At 42.3% G+C, this 17,554-nt stretch overlaps 1 protein-coding gene across 1 annotated transcript in view; it reads left to right on the forward strand.

Annotated features, from left to right (window-relative positions):
• LOC119773970 overlaps window positions 1-10,617 on the forward strand; it is a 38,580-nt gene extending 27,963 nt beyond the window's left edge. Inside the window, exons 3-4 of the mRNA XM_038271212.1 lie at window positions 8,015-8,139; window positions 10,461-10,617. Coding sequence (XP_038127140.1) covers window positions 8,015-8,139; window positions 10,461-10,617 — 282 coding nt within the window. The remainder of the gene's footprint in view (window positions 1-8,014; window positions 8,140-10,460) is intronic.
• Window positions 10,618-17,554: the final 6,937 nt, after the last annotated feature.

The following is a 17,554-nucleotide window of genomic DNA, read 5'->3' on the forward strand; positions in this document are numbered from 1 at the left end:
GATAGCAAGGTGGGCTTATGTTAGCGTAGCGATAGCAAGGTGGATAAATGTTAGCATAGTGGTATCAAGGTGGGCTAATTTTCACATTATGATAGCAAGGTGGGCTTATGTTAGCATAGTGATAGCAAGGTGGGTGAATGTTAGCATAGTGGTAGCAAGGTGGGCTAATTTTCACATTATGATAGCAAGGTGGGCTTATGTTAGCGTAGTGATTGCAACGTGGGTTAATGTTAGCATAGTGATAGCAAGGTGAGTTAATGCTAGTATAGTGATAGCAAGGCGGGTTAATGTTAGCATCGTGATAGCAAGGTGGGTTAATGCTAGTATAGTGATAGCAAGGCGGGTTAATGTTAGCATAGTGATAGCAAGATGGGCTTATGTTAGCGTAGCGATAGCAAGGTGGGTAAATGTTAGCATAGTGGTAGCAAGGTGGGCTAATTTTCACATTATGATAGCAAGGTGGGCTTATTTTAGCATAGTCATAGCAAGGTGGGTTAATGTTAGCATAGTGATAGCAAGGCGGGTAAATGTTAGCATCGTGATAGCAAGGTGGGTTAATGCTAGTATAGTGATAGCAAGGCGGGTTAATGTTAGCATAGTGATAGAAAAACGGGCTTATGTTAGCATAGCGATAGCAAGGTGGGTAAATGTTAGCATAGTGGTAGCAAAGTGGGCTAATTTTCACATTATGATAGCAAGGTCGGCTTATGTTAGCATAGTGATAGCAAGGTGGGTGAATGTTAGCATAGTGGTAGCAAGGTGGGCTAATTTTCACATTATGATAGCAAGGTGGGCTTATGTTAGCGTAGTGATTGCAACGTGGGTTAATGTTAGCATAGTGATAGCAAGGTGAGTTAATGCTAGTATAGTGATAGCAAGGCGGGTTAATGTTAGCATCGTGATAGCAAGGTGGGTTAATGCTAGTATAGTGATAGCAAGGCGGGTTAATGTTAGCATAGTGATAGCAAGATGGGCTTATGTTAGCGTAGCGATAGCAAGGTGGGTAAATGTTAGCATAGTGGTAGCAAGGTGGGCTAATTTTCACATTATGATAGCAAGGTGGGCTTATGTTAGCGTAGTGATAGCAAGGTGGGTTAATGTTAGCATAGTGATAGCAAGGCGGGTAAATGTTAGCATCGTGATAGCAAGGTGGGTTAATGCTAGTATAGTGATAGCAAGGCGGGTTAATGTTAGCATAGTGATAGAAAAACGGGCTTATGTTAGCATAGCGATAGCAAGGTGGGTAAATGTTAGCATAGTGGTAGCAAGGTGGGCTAATTTTCACATTATGATAGCAAGGTGGGCTTATGTTAGCATAGTCATAGCAAGGTGGGTTAATGTTAGCATAGTGATAGCAAGGCGGGTAAATGTTAGCATCGTGATAGCAAGGTGGGTTAATGCTAGTATAGGGATAGCAAGGCGGGTTAATGTTAGCATAGTGATAGAAAAACGGGCTTATGTTAGCATAGCGATAGCAAGGTGGGTAAATGTTAGCATAGTGGTAGCAAAGTGGGCTAATTTTCACATTATGATAGCAAGGTCGGCTTATGTTAGCATAGTGATAGCAAGGTGGGTGAATGTTAGCATAGTGGTAGCAAGGTGGGCTAATTTTCACATTATGATAGCAAGGTGGGCTTATGTTAGCGTAGTGATTGCAACGTGGGTTAATGTTAGCATAGTGATAGCAAGGTGAGTTAATGCTAGTATAGTGATAGCAAGGCGGGTTAATGTTAGCATCGTGATAGCAAGGTGGGTTAATGCTAGTATAGTGATAGCAAGGCGGGTTAATGTTAGCATAGTGATAGCAAGATGGGCTTATGTTAGCGTAGCGATAGCAAGGTGGGTAAATGTTAGCATAGTGGTAGCAAGGTGGGCTAATTTTCACATTATGATAGCAAGGTGGGCTTATGTTAGCGTAGTGATAGCAAGGTGGGTTAATGTTAGCATAGTGATAGCAAGGCGGGTAAATGTTAGCATCGTGATAGCAAGGTGGGTTAATGCTAGTATAGTGATAGCAAGGCGGGTTAATGTTAGCATAGTGATAGAAAAACGGGCTTATGTTAGCATAGCGATAGCAAGGTGGGTAAATGTTAGCATAGTGGTAGCAAGGTGGGCTAATTTTCACATTATGATAGCAAGGTGGGCTTATGTTAGCATAGTCATAGCAAGGTGGGTTAATGTTAGCATAGTGATAGCAAGGCGGGTAAATGTTAGCATCGTGATAGCAAGGTGGGTTAATGCTAGTATAGGGATAGCAAGGCGGGTTAATGTTAGCATAGTGATAGAAAAACGGGCTTATGTTAGCATAGCGATAGCAAGGTGGGTAAATGTTAGCATAGTGGTAGCAAAGTGGGCTAATTTTCACATTATGATAGCAAGGTGGGCTTATGTTAGCATAGTCATAGCAAGGTGGGTTAATGTTAGCATAGTGATAGCAAGGCGGGTAAATGTTAGCATCGTGATAGCAAGGTGAGTTAATGCTAGTATAGTGATAGCAAGGCGGGTTAATGTTAGCATAGTGATAGCAAGGTGGGCTCATGTTAGCGTAGCGATAGCAAGGTGGGTAAATGTTAGCATAGTGGTAGCAAAGTGGGCTAATTTTCACATTATGATAGCAAGGTGGGCTTATGTTAGCATAGTCATAGCAAGGTGGGTTAATGTTAGCATAGTGATAGCAAGGCGGGTAAATGTTAGCATCGTGATAGCAAGGTGGGTTAATGCTAGTATAGTGATAGCAAGGCGGGTTAATGTTAGCATAGTGATAGCAAGGTGGGCTCATGTTAGCGTAGCGATAGCAAGGTGGGTAAATGTTAGCATAGTGGTAGCAAAGTGGGCTAATTTTCCCATTATGATAGCAAGGTGGGCTTATGTTAGCATAGTGATAGCAAGGTGGGTGAATGTTAGCATAGTGGTAGCAAGGTGGGCTAATTTTCACATTATGATAGCAAGGTGGGCTTATGTTAGCGTAGTGATAGCAACGTGGGTTAATGTTAGCATAGTGATAGCAAGGCGGGTTAATATTAGCATCGTGATAGCAAGGCGGGTTAATGTTAGCGTAGCAATAGCAAGGTGGGCTAATGTTATCGTACTGATAGCAGTAGAACTAAGGTTAGCATGGTACTAGCAACTCAGGTTAGTTTTAGCACTATTCCAATGTTGACATAAATAGAATCGAAATCCCTTTATTGTCCCACAATGGGGAAATGGTGGTTTTTACAGCAGCAAAGGTTACAGTAGAAGAGGTCACACAATGTGCACCTTAAAAAAGTGTATAAAAATCAGAGATAGGAAATAAAAGAAATAGATTATTGTACTTTACAATATAATACTCTGTATGTGGAGGATAAAAAAAACAATAACAGCTGTGGAAGCTTTTACAGAAATGGATATATGGAAAATAGTAGCAACACTAGAGATGTGTAAAAAAAATTAAATGACTGTAGCATGTTATTCAATTCATTAAGACTTAAAGTGTGCAAAAATCAGCACGAATCTAAAAAAACCTATTGAGGTTGTTGGGAACAGTGGTGGTTCTAGAGTCTTCCAGCTGCTGGGAGGAAGGATCTGTGATAACCCTCCCTGGTTCGTTTAGGGCAGTGGTTCCCAAAGATTTTCTTCTGGGCCCCCCTTTGGATTACTATAAAATTTCCCCCCCCCCCCCCCCCCCCCCCCCCCCCCCCGCCAACCCCCACGACCCCCAAAAAAAAAGAAAAAAAAAAAAAGAATAAACTGGGCACAGACATCGTTCAACCAGATATAATAAATCTATACACATATTTTGTTTTCAAACTCCACTGAAGTTTATTTCACACTTCAGGTTGCAACAAAACAAACTACGCCATCTTTACAGTGGAACACTTTTGTGTAACTGTATTTTTTTCATAGTTCTATAATGTAGATTAGAAGAGGATTCTTTGCTGTCTGTGTTATTTTAAACATATTTCTTTTTTTTTATTTGTAACAATATTTAACTTTGCTATAATCTATACATTAAAAAAAGCCTCTGTGCAAAATGGAGTGAAAACATTGAACAGCTCCCTGAGAGTTTTTTCTTTGTACTTTAATCCTCCCATCTTTTCAGTGGCTGTAGTGAGCCTGCTTTTTGCTGTAGATCTTCTCAAATCTGGGTTGCAGTGTCACAACTGTCCATGCTCAGTCAACCAAGCGCTGTTTTTTTTTTTTTTTTTTTTTTCTTCATTCATCCATACCGCTTTCCGCGCCCCCCCCTGCAATGGCATTGCGCCCCCCCTAGGGGGCGCGCCCCACACTTTGGGAACCACTGGTTTAGGGTGCAGCAGTCTGTCACTGAAGGAGCTGTCCAGTTCAGCACCAGCTTCATGCATGGAGTGGGAGATATTATCCAACAGAGATGTTCATTTAGACGTTAAATATCTACATGTGCTCACTCTCAGCAGTCAGTGAAATAATGTCGTTCTTCTGTAGCAAACTGTCGTTATTGTTTCCTGTAAAGTTAAGTTTGTGTTTAAAAGCAGGAGCATCTAAAAACGGCCTCGTTATCCTCCTCCAGCTGCATCATAAATAGATCCTCTGCCATCACTGCCTGCTGCAGCCTGATATTTAAATGAGGAAAAATGATCTGTTTTCCGCCTTAATAGGAATGAAAACTCTAAATGCCACCATCAGAGTGTCCACTGTGAGATAAGCAGCGTCCACCCGTTCTTTAAAAACAGATGCAAGAGACACTTTGAATTTCTATTTTCCTATTTAACGATAGAAACTGAAAGGAAAAAAAAAAACGAGGATTTTTTTTTAGCTGTTTTTATTGGAGTTGGCCCCGGCGCTGAGAGCTGGGCTCTGTGCTGCTCCAGCATCTGTCATTCATTCTCCCAGCAGCCTTCATGTTTTTCCATGTTAGACGCCGCTGCTTCCTTATCTGCGCGTCTCAGTGCCGGTTCGTGAAAAGAAGCCCTGGATGAGCTACAGGTTTGGAGCCCAGAGATGAAAATGAACCCGCAGGGAAGAGAAAGTGAAACAGGAAAGAGGAACAGGTGGCGCTAAGCTGATTATTTCACCAGCAGCCAACAGGGAGCTGTCATGGCAGCGCTGCAAGTGACCAATCAGAACATCTGAAGATGCTCACCCTTAAATATGGAGAACAAATCACCCAGAAAGACACGACAAATCCTAATGATCCTTCGGAGCAGGCAGGCAGCTGCTGTTTCTGCTGCTAAATGTTGGTCGTGAGAAGATCTGAGCTCAGGTTTGGGTTCTGGCAGCGGGCTCGCCCGCCGCCGGCTCTCTGGGTAATCCTGTTAGCCGGCCGAGCGTGTCGCAGTCAAACAGTTGAATAACGGCCCTGCCTGCTGCCTGCTTCCTGCTACCGTGATAATCCACCATAACGGGGCACTGCTGTGAGCTCCTAGAGGAACAACAACAACAGAAAAAAAAGAAGACTAAATAAGAGCATTTTAAGCCTCAGAACCCAAATAGTTTTGATGTTTATTTAGAAGAAGCAGCTCAGGGGGAGACAGAGGCCGTTTTATTAATTCACAAAAACATGAGTACGGATTCGTGTCCACGCCAAGTATGAACCCAGGAAAGTCTGGACTCTGGGAGAACCGGAGCACACAGAGTATATCTGGGTCAATTGGAACACAAGTGTAATCCTGACATCACCACACGCCCGGCTGGAAATGCATGTCTCTGTAGATTCTGTTATTAATAGTCTCTAGATCAGGGGTCGGCAACCCGCGGCTCTTTAGCGTGGACCATGGATCCCAAAGGTGAAAAAAGGAAGATAGCTGATGAGAAAAGAGGATTCAAAGGAATAATTTTCTTTCATTATCAAAGGTGCATTGAAGAACTTCTGGATAAATTAGAGGAGAGCAAATGTAGATTTAAGAAGTGGATTACATCTCCAAACTCCACTACTGCTGCTAGTTTTGTTGCAAGGATGGAAAACCGTCCACAGAACCAAGAGGTAGAGCTCTGATGCAGGGATGCGAACGTTCTTCCATTTTTCCCCCAAATCCTAAAACTATAAATCACACCAAGGAATGCTGGTGACGGAGGATGTGGGATTTCAGGGTTAGAGAGCTCTGCTCTGATGGGTGTCAGTTCCTGCTTGTCATGAAGCGGTGTTGGGTTGAGGACCCAAAAGCAGAGGCAAGTTGGCAGAGGTGAATTTTGGTGGGTTTATTGAAGTTTACAGATACGGAGGCAGGAATCAAAGATCCAACAAAATAACACTAACCAGAGCCAAGGAGACATCAGGGGAAACCAAACTCTAGGAGCCAGGGAAAGACGAGGTAAACAAACAGACATTTTGACGAAACAGGAACTGAAGAGGGAGGGCTTTTAAAGGGGACAGAGACAAAGAGAGGGGATTGAAAACAGGTGAGGGCAGAACAGAAAACAGAGCAAGGGAAAGAGGACACAAGAGGGCAGCAGAGGACAACAAATGGAAAACCAAGACGACTGAATACTAAAAAGAAAATCATAACAGAAACCGAAACCTAACACTTTTTGGTTCTTCATGACTCAATCAACTCCTTCCAACAGAAACACGTCCACCATAGAAAGATTCCTTTATCCTGTTTCTATAATTTCATCAATGCAACAAAACTTAAACCACGCAGTGAAGGGCGGTGAAGCAGCGCAGTGAGAGCGTTCACTGCTCCTCCCTCACCTCATGCTGCTATGTGACGTTTGCTCGAGGATAAAGATTTAATCATGAATGCATATTATAGTGGGATAATATACTTAGAGCCCGTGTTTCCATATGAGACATGTAAAAGACTTCTACATTTTTGCGTTTTTAGACAGATTTATTCTTTGTTTTTTGGTCCAATATGGCTCTTGGAGCAGTTTGGGTTGCCGACCGCTGCTCTAGATAATAATAATTTATGACTTTTTTCATTTAGAGGGGGAATAATAATGAACACAGTCAGATAAACACAAAGGAAATGAACATTTTCCAAATAAAGCAAAAAAAAAATGGAGATCAGAGCCATCGATACTTCACACATGGCTATGCAGACAGAGGGCTGCTGCAGACGAGCTAACGTTAGCGCTGGCTGCTCCAGAAGGGCTAACGTTAGTGCTGGCTGCTGCAGACGGGCTAACGTTAGTGCTGGCTGCTGCAGACGGGCTAACATTAGCACTGGCTGCTGCAGACGGGCTAACGTTAGCGCTGGCTGCTGCAGAAGGGCTAACATTAGCGCTGGCTGCTGCAGGCGGGATAACGTTAGCGCTGGCTGCTGCAGACGGGCTAACATTAGCACTGGCCGCTGCAGACGGGCTAACATTAGCACTGGCTGCCGCAGACGGGCTAACATTAGCACTGGCTGTCGCAGACGGGATAACGTTAGCGCTGGCTGCTGTAGACGGGCTAACATTAGCGCTGACTGCTGCAGACGCTCTAACGTTAGCGCTGGCTGCTGCAGACGCTCTAACATTAGCGCTGGCTGCTGCAGACGGGCTAACGTTAGCGCTGGCTGCTGCAGAAGGGCTAACGTTAGCGCTGGCTGCCGCAGACGGGCTAACGTTAGCACTGGATCATGGTTGGCTCAACAACAGTAATCCAAAGCATGACACCTCCAGCACCGTGCTTAAACTTTGTTTTTCGTTTATCATGGTTCTGTTGTCAATAAAGCATCTATATGTTGGTCTCATCTATTTTTAAGAACCTTGTTTCTACAAGTTTCCACTCTGTAATGAATACTAACCAGAGTCTTGCCACCAGTTTGTTTTTATTTAGAAAAAGCTTTTTACTTTAACACCTTAAGGTAGCTAAAAACAGATTATCATACCTCCACCACCGTGCTTGACAGCTGGTATACTGCCATGCAACCAAGCAACCAGACTCATTCAGGGTCATGACCTTTGACCTGCTGCATGGTCTGAGATGGAGCTCTAGGGTTTTTGTATCAGCACACACCTGCAGCCTTCAGAGAAGCAAACTCCATCCAACAGCTCCTCTGCTGTGAGGGTTCAGAGTTAGATCTGGGTGAGGTCTGCTAGTTCAACAAAATGTTTTCTTCTCGTCTGCCAGGGTTCGCCTTCAAGCCGGGGTTCTGTCACCATCAGGACCCCAGATGTCCCAGTTAAACCAGTGGCCCAAAGCATCGCAACCCAGACCAGCCAGGCTCCCTCTGGTCCTGCTGCCTTCTTCATCAGGTCAGTGAACGCACCATTCCTTCAACCATCTACCTTCAAGCCAGTTGAGGAGCAGACTGGTTCCATTGGTGCACAATTAGCCGCTGTCGTTGACGGAGATCCATAAAGTTCTAGGATTCTGCAGAAACTTTGTGGTCTTTAGTTGACACGGTATCACAGGTTTGAGTCCTGACCTGTTGACCTTTGCAACATCTCTTCTCCGTTTCGCAACTCTCTAGTTTTAAAAAAATAAAACCCAATAGTGCCTAAAAAGAGAACATGCAGAACTTCTGTCCTTTGAGGACTTTGGTAGATCTTGGTTCATCTGCAGGTCAAAGGAAGCCGTTCCTGTTGGCTGCAGCTCCATGAAGCTTCAGGTATTTTTCTCTCGTTTATCAAAACGAAGAGACAAATTTATGTGAGAAATTTTTCTCTCTTGGAAAAAGAAAAACATTTAAAAACATGTTTGTTGTTTGGTTTGGATGTTGAGTTTTTTTTTTTCAGAAAACACAAATAATGGATCACAATTACAGATCAGACCAATAAACAAAGATGAGAAAAAGGGCCAGAAGCAGAAAGATCGTAGGTCTGACTCTAAATAAACAGCATTTAATTTAAAGTCGTAGCAAAGTCATATTTAAATATCAAATCATTCTGGTTTAAACATGTATATGTTAGTTCTACGTCAGCCTGAACTTCTAAATTCAGCCAATCATATATCAACGGTCATCTGTCAATCAATTATTTTCGGTCATAGCATCTTGATTCATATGTCGCAGCTAATATACGCAACGGTTGAAACCAGAATCCTTTCCTTTCCCATTGAGTTGCGTCCCAGTGTTCACGGGGATGGACGTCTGCGTCTTCGGCAGGCGTAGAGCTAACAGAACTGGCAGCGTTGCGAGGCAAGGGCTCAAACATGTACGGCTGGAAGCCTTCTACACCAAACCAAGCTTCTGCCGCCCTGGCGTCCTCTTCCACAACATCTTCGTCCCCGCTTTCCTCCTCTAAATAAAAAATGGATGACGGAGGAGACTCATCCACGACCTCCGACACTAAACTCTCCTCCTGTTGCATGTTTCCTCTGTCCATAGCGTTCCTTGACAGCGTCGTTTCTAAGTCACCAATTTAGTGCTACTTGGTCCCAATGGAATTTCCCATTGGGAACCTGCTAGCACTAAGATGCTAACTGGTTAGCAAGATGCTTCCAACAAACCGGCCACAACCAAACTTGCTTGCGAACCTTCCGCCACAACAATCCCGCCCCCTTGATAATCGACCAATCACATTCACTTTATTCACTCGGGTAAAGTCAGGCACCACTCGGGATAATTTGGAAATGCAACGGTTGGAACAGCCGCTTCACGACGACTTTAAAGCTTAAATTATGTTGAGACATTATTATCCTCAAAAGAAAAATTGAATTCAATGTTTCCTCTATGACTTTATGAAGACCGAGTTCCAAGAAACGTCTCAGTTTGTTTTTAGCTTTCAGTACATTTTTTTGTTTGGTTTCCTGCAGGATAAATACATTTTAATGTAACAGAATCCATTTGGATCCTTGTTAAGTTTCCAACTTTAACCTATAAGGAATGAAACAAAGACAGTGTAAGATTTTTCCTGACCGTGCTTTGCAAAGGGAAAATATACAGAGCTTCGGGATCTCTCTGTGCATCTTCGTCTTGCTCCACGCTTGCAGGCCTTTTTATTGAGCAGTCAACACATTACAACAGCAGGCGTTAGTTTTGACAATCTCTTAGACATAGCATGAACTTTTAAGATAGGGAACATGTCTGGTTTCAGGGTACGCTTTTAAAAAAGGTGTCGGGGGGTTATTATCTTTAACTTCTGTGTTTCTCAAATGAAAAACAGGGAAGCCTTCTCGCAAAACATTTGACCGTCTTATGACCTGCATACGCTGTTTCCACTGATGACAGTATCATAGAAAAAACAAATGATTAAAAGTAATATAAAAGATATAAATGAATAAAATGATAAAAACAACAGAAATCATAATAACTCCAACAATTATCCTCAAAAGAAAAATTTAATTCAATGTTTCCTCTATGACTTCATTAAGACCGTGTTCCAAAAAACGTCTCAGTTGTTTTTAGCTTTCAGTGCATTTTTTTGTTTGGTTTCCTGCAGGATAAATAAATTTTAATGTGACAGAATCCATTTGTAGCCTTGTTGCTCTGACCAGTGACGATGATGAAGGTCTTCCTGCTTTAGGCGGTAAAATCCAGACATATTTGCTTTGTGCAGTGACTGGAACAGTGTTTTCCAGTCTCCTTCATGGAGGAGAAGTGTTCCCGTATTTAAATCCGTCTGTCCTGATTCAGATTCAGAACCATGAAGGCTTCGGTTCAGAAGTCAAAGCCCGGCTCGTGTCGCTGCGAGAAGAATCTAATTGACAGATTTACTATTTTTATCCTGGGTGAGGTTGGAGCTGTCAGCGAGGCTCTGCTGAGTTCAGGAGGTTCTGCTGCATCTGCCTGATAATCAGCCCACTGGTGCTGCATACCTGATGCAGGTGTGTGTGTGTGTGATGTCACAGCCTGATAAACAAGCGGACCTTTTCTGCTCAGTGGTGACTCTCAGTGATCGGGTCACGTTAGGCGTCCTGTTGGTACCGTGACGAGCAGGATGACATTTCCTGCTGCTGCTGCTGAGCTGGAAAAGGAAAACTCTGGAAAAACTGCAAAACTTTGAGATTTTCCTCAAAAAACAAGTTAAAGTTTGGTTAAAAAATAACAAAAAACGTAGAAAGTCAAAAACAGAAGACGGATCAGGACCAGAATCCTGGTTCTGCTGCAGAGGAAGGCTGGAAAAGAAGAAACAACAGAGGCAGTTTAGTGGGAAAAAAGTATTCAACTATTCTATTCTATAGATTTCACTCAGTAGGCGCTTTATTTTCTTATCTTTGCAAAGAGAGAACAGTCCATCCTGCAGCCCGTACTGCTCTGTATTCAGCCCTGTTCTGACTAGACAGAGTTTGTCTTCCTTGCTTATGTTGGAAAACTGTGAAGGTTGAGTTAGAGTTAAAACAAATTACTCACACTTTAACAAACCTTCAGAAACTATTTGGCTCGTTGTAGGAATAAGTAGGTTTTCTCTAAACCCCCTAGCCTCGTGAGACCATCCTGATCTCGCTAATCAGTCTGGAGACTCTCCGTTAAAAAAAATTTGGAGCCGTTCACCAAACGAACGTCCAATCAGCGTTGGCTTTGAGGCGGGTTGAGGTGTGACGCAACGAGAAGCGCGACAGTTCAGTCTAAAGAACATGGCGGCTTCAGCCGATCAAACTAGCGTTAGCGTGGCTATCGAGCAAGTTTTATCGGAATTACAGAGTATTTCTTCACTGAAAGAAGAGCAAAACACTGATCTGGAGGCTTTTCTCAGAGGAAAAGATGTTTTTGCTCTTCTCCCGACTGGTTTCGGCAAGAGTTTGATCTATCAATTGGCTCCTCTTCGTCGTCGCTCGGTTAGTACGTCATATGCTTCGTTGATCTGATTGGTTTATTTGGCCCGTCTATCACCAACATAGGCCAATCAGCTAACCAGTATTTTCGCCCCTTCCCAAAATTACTTCAACGGAAGGTTTCGAGATGGATATGCGGAGCAAATCCATCTGGCGGAGTCAGGTTAACATAACTAAATATATGAGAACAGAGAAATCTGGTCAGCAACAAACAGCACCATGGATCCGAACAGCACTGGGAGAATTTGGAGGATGGGAAACCAGTGAAACGGTTCGGATCATCATAAGATCAGCTCCTTATCCCTCTGAGGCTGATCACGATATGGATACAGATTTAATTTCCTACCAGTAACCGGATCACCAGAACCTAGATTCTGAAGTTACCGCTTGATGTGGAAACAAATGTCAGAGCTTCCTTGCTTTGCTTCGTCTCCCATCTTCTCTGGCGGATCCCGTTGGGTTCTTATCTGTTCTCCATTTTTCATTTGGATGAAATAATAGCTGCATGAATCATGACAGCAGACAAGATAGAGGAGAGCAGGAGGCGGGGTTACAATCTGCTTGCTCTGGAGAGCAGAGTTCGCTGCTTTTAGATGTTGTCTCCAAAGTCTCCAGTAGCAGAAAAAAGCCTCTAGATTTGGCGCTAGGAGCTTTTTAGAAATCAAAGTGCTAGAGGGGTCTGAAAAGTGGCTAAATATAGCGACTAAAGCGCTAAGTTGGCAACACTGCTCTTTGCATGGTTTGTTTTCAAATGGTTTGCTGCTGTCTGTTTGGACCTTTCTGAACATGTGCAGCAAATGGACTGATCCAATATGGTGGACACTGAAGGGGGGGGCTGAGACACACTTAATATTATCAGCGTTCTGACGGCATTTTAGCGAAAGGATTTTTATCAAAAACATAATTAATGTGCAGAAATAAGGAATAGTTGTATTAACTATACATGGAAACAGAATTTCATGGGGCCCCCAGGAACTTGGGGCCCTAGGCAACTCCCTAGTATTGCCTTATGGTAAATACGCCCCTGACACCAATGTGTTCCTTCTCAAACAGACACTCCTCCAGAGAGGATCTTCAAAAGACCAGAATTCTGACCAGTTTGAGGATTAAAGGAAAAGTACACCCAAAACATGATTAGCCTTCATTTTCTACTCACCCCCATGCTGAACAACACTCTGGAGTACTTTTTGATATCTCAAATGCATCTGGAGATCTGGGAGGCTTCTTGCTGTCTGCTGACATTCAAATAATGGAGGTCTATGGCGCCCGAGGCAGAAAGGTCCATAAAAGTCCACAAAAAACGCGTCAATATTCCTCCATACTGCTCGTCCAATGTATTCCAAGTGTCCTGAGTGGGTAGCATCCAGAATTTACTCGAAACGAAGTCATTTAGAATGTTTTTAGAGCATAAACAGTAGTGTATAGGATTTCCTGAAAGCGCGTTCACGAGTCTACGGAAACCGCGGCAGACCAAACCAGATGAAAGTGCGCATTCAGCTCGGCAAAGAACTCATGCTCTTCCTCAACACTGAAGTCCTCAGACATTTTTCTTTCGTTGTTTCTTTCTTTGCACAGGTAAACAGCACATTTCTTCTTCTATGCTTGCATTATCGGCAGAGCAGACGCTGAATGCGCACTTTCATCTGGTTTGGTCTGCCGCGGTTTCCGTAGACTCGTGACTCGTGCATTTGAGATATCAAAAAAGTACTCCAGAGTGTTGTTCAGCTTGGGGGTGAGTAGAAAATGAAGGCTAATCATGTTTTGGGTGTACTATTCCTTTAAGATTCAGATTCAGATCAGAAAGATCTGATTTCATCATCAGGCTTCAGATGTTTGGATTCCAGGATTTAATGTCTGGAACTTAGAGAAGGTCAATAATATATAAAAACAGTATAACATCTAAAAATGTTTTTCATCAGGTAGCAACAGGAAGCTAATAGCAGCCTGTTGTTTTTTATCGCTAAAGGTTTATTTTTCTGCGGTGAAAACATAAAAATCAAACATTTCCTCTGTTATGTAAACCAGACGAGCTTCAGCAAACACAGAGACTCCGATCCTGTTTGGGTTTTTTTCCTCCAGCTGCTGGGCCTCCATAAAGCCCCTCAGATGAATCTCAGGGTTTGCATTAATCGGCAGAATTCCCAGCATGCATCTGTCACAGTTCTTCAGGCTGAGAGGAGCCGCTGCGCTTTCATCTGCAGATCTTTGGAGGCTCGATTAGTCTGCAGCTCCCCGCAGAGTTTCCTCGGTGCTCGTCAGAAAGCTTCACAGCAGGTGACGCCTTCAGAACCAGCAGTCCGATGATCAGACCTTCATGTTCCTCAAACCTCCATGACAGACAGACTGGTTTCTGATCACAGAGACGATTTTTACAGAACAGCAAGGAGGAAAATCTGGTTCTATGGAGGTAGATTTGTTTCTTTATTGTTCTATAAAAAATATATGTATTTTCAATTTAAAAAATCTTCAATTCAATGAAAAAAAAACTTTTCAATCAAAGAAAAAAAGTATTTGAATGCAAAAATATATTTGAGACTAAAAAAAATACATTTGAACACTGCTTTTCTGTGATCAAAAATGTTTTATTTGATAGAAGTCCAATCTTTTTTGTTTAAAGCAACTTTTTTAATTGAAGTAACATTGTTTTTTGATTGGACCTTATAATGGGTAGTACATTTGTGTCTTTATTATTAAGTCAAAAAAGAAGTTTGTTTAAACAAACAAACAACAGAATCAATAAAAAAGTAACTTCAATGAAAAGATAAACATTTTTAATCATAGAAAATAGTTTTTGAATGTAAATAAAATATTTGAGACTCAAAAAATTGCATTTGAACACTTTTTTTTATTGTTGAAAATGTTTTCTTTGGTTGAAGGGATCAATTTTCTGTTTGGGCCATACATGGGTATACGGAAGAGGATTAGGGCCACTGAAAAAAAAAAAAAAGTTAACTGATTTAAAAAAAAAAATTTCAGTTTAGTATGGGAAAAAAGTCAGAATTCTTTTTTTTTTTTTTTTTTTTTAACAGTGTCCTGTCTGGCAAGGTGGCAATAAGAATAATTGTCTTGATGCCAAAAGGAGCCCAACAGATTTTACTTTCACAAGTGTAGCGGTATCGCAATTGCCATACCGCTCCACTTGTTTCATGTATATAAATTGCTTTATTATAATTATGCAGGGAGTTCTACAGTTCATATGGACACTGCAATGTAAGTAGAGCAGAAAAACAGAAGAAGAAGAAGGAAAAAGAAAAAGAAAAGAAAACAGGACAAAAGATGAAAGAAAGAGGAGATAGGAAGGAGACAATGACAAAACATTTTCAGTCTGCTTCAACACCTGTAATGAGATGGAAAAAAAAAAAAAGAAAAAAAAGAAAAGCACAACCAAAAGACATGGTACGAGATATACAATAAAGCAAACACCTTGAAACTATCGCTAAAGTAATATTATTAAGTCTGACATGTACTCTGTGTTACCTGAAGATATGAATGTGGGGTTTCTGTTTGGAAGTGAATCTCTAAGTACCTGAAGCCTAGCACCTGTAGTTGTTTGTGAGGGTGAACTTGTGCATGTAAAGTTTAACCATAGAAAAAAATGCTCAATAGTGGTTGTGGAGAGCCGGAGAGGCACACCCCCCAGAGCACTGAGTCCAGCGCCGGGAGACCCAAAGCCCCAGGCGCCCAAGGGGACCCCAGAAGCGAAGGCACCAAGGCGGGGCCACCCCCGGAAATCAGACCCCCACCAAGGCAGGAGGAGAGACAGCCACGAAGAAGCCCCCCAGCCACCGCCATGCCGGCGCCCCGGGGAGCCGCGGGGACGAGTCAGCGGGCCCCGCCGGCCGCCGGCCACCCCGAAGTAGGGCCGGGCACCGAACACCAGCCCCCCCCACGGCGCCGACCGAAGCGCCCCAGCCCCACAGAGCACCGAAACACGCCCCGCCCCCCGGCACCAAGCCCCGGCGACCGGCCGCAACACCCAGGAAAAACACTCAGGCGGCCCCGCCCCCGGCCGGGGCCCACGCGCATCCGCCGCGAACCGGCCGCGAGCGCCGTGGGACCCCTCCAAAACGCCCCCCCGGCCAAAAGCGAAGCCCCACCCCACCGAGACCGATGCCAACAGCGCGCAACGAAACACACCGCGCACAGAATCAGCCCGAGAGCAGAAAGGCCGCCCGGCGCAAAGTCAGAATTCTGACTTTAATCTCAGAATTCTGACTTTAATCTCAGAATTCTGATTTTTTTCTCAGAATTCTGAATTTTTTCTCAGAATTCTGAATTTTTTTCTCAGAATTCTGACTTTAAATAAAATTTAAACATCACTTAACTTTTTTTGTTTTTGTTTTTTCAGTGTCCCTATTCCTCTTCCGTATGGGTAGGACATTTGTGTCTTATTCATTCAATTCCCAAAAAGGTGTTTCAATACAAAAAAAAAATAATCAATCAAAGAAAAAACTGTGCAAATGCAAAAAAAATAAAAATAAATACCCCATGAAAATTTTTTTTTGTTTTTTTTGTTTTTTGTTTGTTTTTGTTTTTTTGAAGTGAAAAAAAAATTGAAGTACAATTTGTTTTATTTAAATTTAAATTTTGTTTGAAGTGCAAAAAGTTTTGAAGTTCAAATTTTTTGGATTGAATAATTTTGACACAAATGTTCCGCAGTGGGCGGGTGCTTCTCTATTGGTCAGACATGTTTGATTGACAAGTGTCTACACCAAAGACATCTTTCTGACCAAGAAGTCATGGTCGCCACTGGCCAGCAAGCTTTTTGCCCGTGTTAACAGGTGTGATTCTGCGTTCATACCAAACGCAGCAGGAGCAGCTAGTTTACATGCAAAGTCAATGGTTGACGCACGTCCTCTGTCATCTGGAAATAAAGGTTTATAACGACAGCACAGCTTTCTGGGTTCTTTGGATCTTTCAGAGGTTCTTCATCAGCCTGCAGGATTTTTTCTCCAAAGAGAGGCTGGTTCTGGGTTTGATGAACCATTTCTGTGGTTCTGTTTCGGCCAACGTTTAGAACCTGTTTTAGATTCTATGCAGAATCCAACAGATTTTTACTACAGTGACCTGTTGAAGATAAACTCTGGTTCTGGTCCAGCCTGTTTGTCTCGGTTCCAGCTGAAAGTTCTCTCCTGGTTCTACTGATGGGTTCTGGAAGCCCAGATTTCTTATAGTGACCTTAAGCTCACTATTGGTGAACAATATTGTATTTTAAAAAAGCTTTTAGTGGATTTTTGCTGTTAATTTCAATTTTATTTTTGCCGATTTATGTTTTATGTAATTTTTTTTTCACAATTCTTTTACAGAATTCTTTTGTTTCAAGTTTTATGTTTTTAGATTTAGATTTTTTTTTTTCTCATTTTAGATTAAGTCTTACGAATTGCATTCTTTACAAATTGCATTTTACAAATCCCATTATCTATAATCCCCAAAACCAATGTTGTATAATTCATGCTGACTATCAGAAATGCGTCCAGAGGAAATTGTAAAATGCTATTTCAAAATTACCTAATGCATAAAGATCAATCTGAAAAAGACACATTTAAAAAATAAAATAGGAAATTATTAAATCTGAGAAAAAACGTTCCTCTCAAACTATATATATATATATATATATATATATTTTTTTTTTTTTGTTTGTTTAATTATCTTTTTCTGGATTTCATTTTATTTTTATTTCCATTTACAAGCCTAACAATAACAGAGCCATATTCCCGCTCTGTGCTTCAGCCTGACGTGTGTCTCTCTCCGCCTCCTGAGGATCTGAGCTTCAGCCTTAATATTTTCATTATGTTTCAGACTCAGAGCTGCTTTCTGTCACCGAGGAGCAAAGGAGGCTCTGATGTTTTATTCTCTCTGTCCTCCGATCTCAGGAGCAGCTGCTGCAGCTTCATCAGATCTTCTCTGCCTGCTTTAGCGCTGGTTTGGACCTTTAGGGCCACACAGCTTCCAGGC

This window comes from Cyprinodon tularosa, unplaced genomic scaffold, assembly GCF_016077235.1.
Source record: "Cyprinodon tularosa strain WSP-4 unplaced genomic scaffold, ASM1607723v1 ctg795, whole genome shotgun sequence".
Taxonomy (NCBI): Eukaryota; Metazoa; Chordata; class Actinopteri; order Cyprinodontiformes; family Cyprinodontidae; genus Cyprinodon; species Cyprinodon tularosa.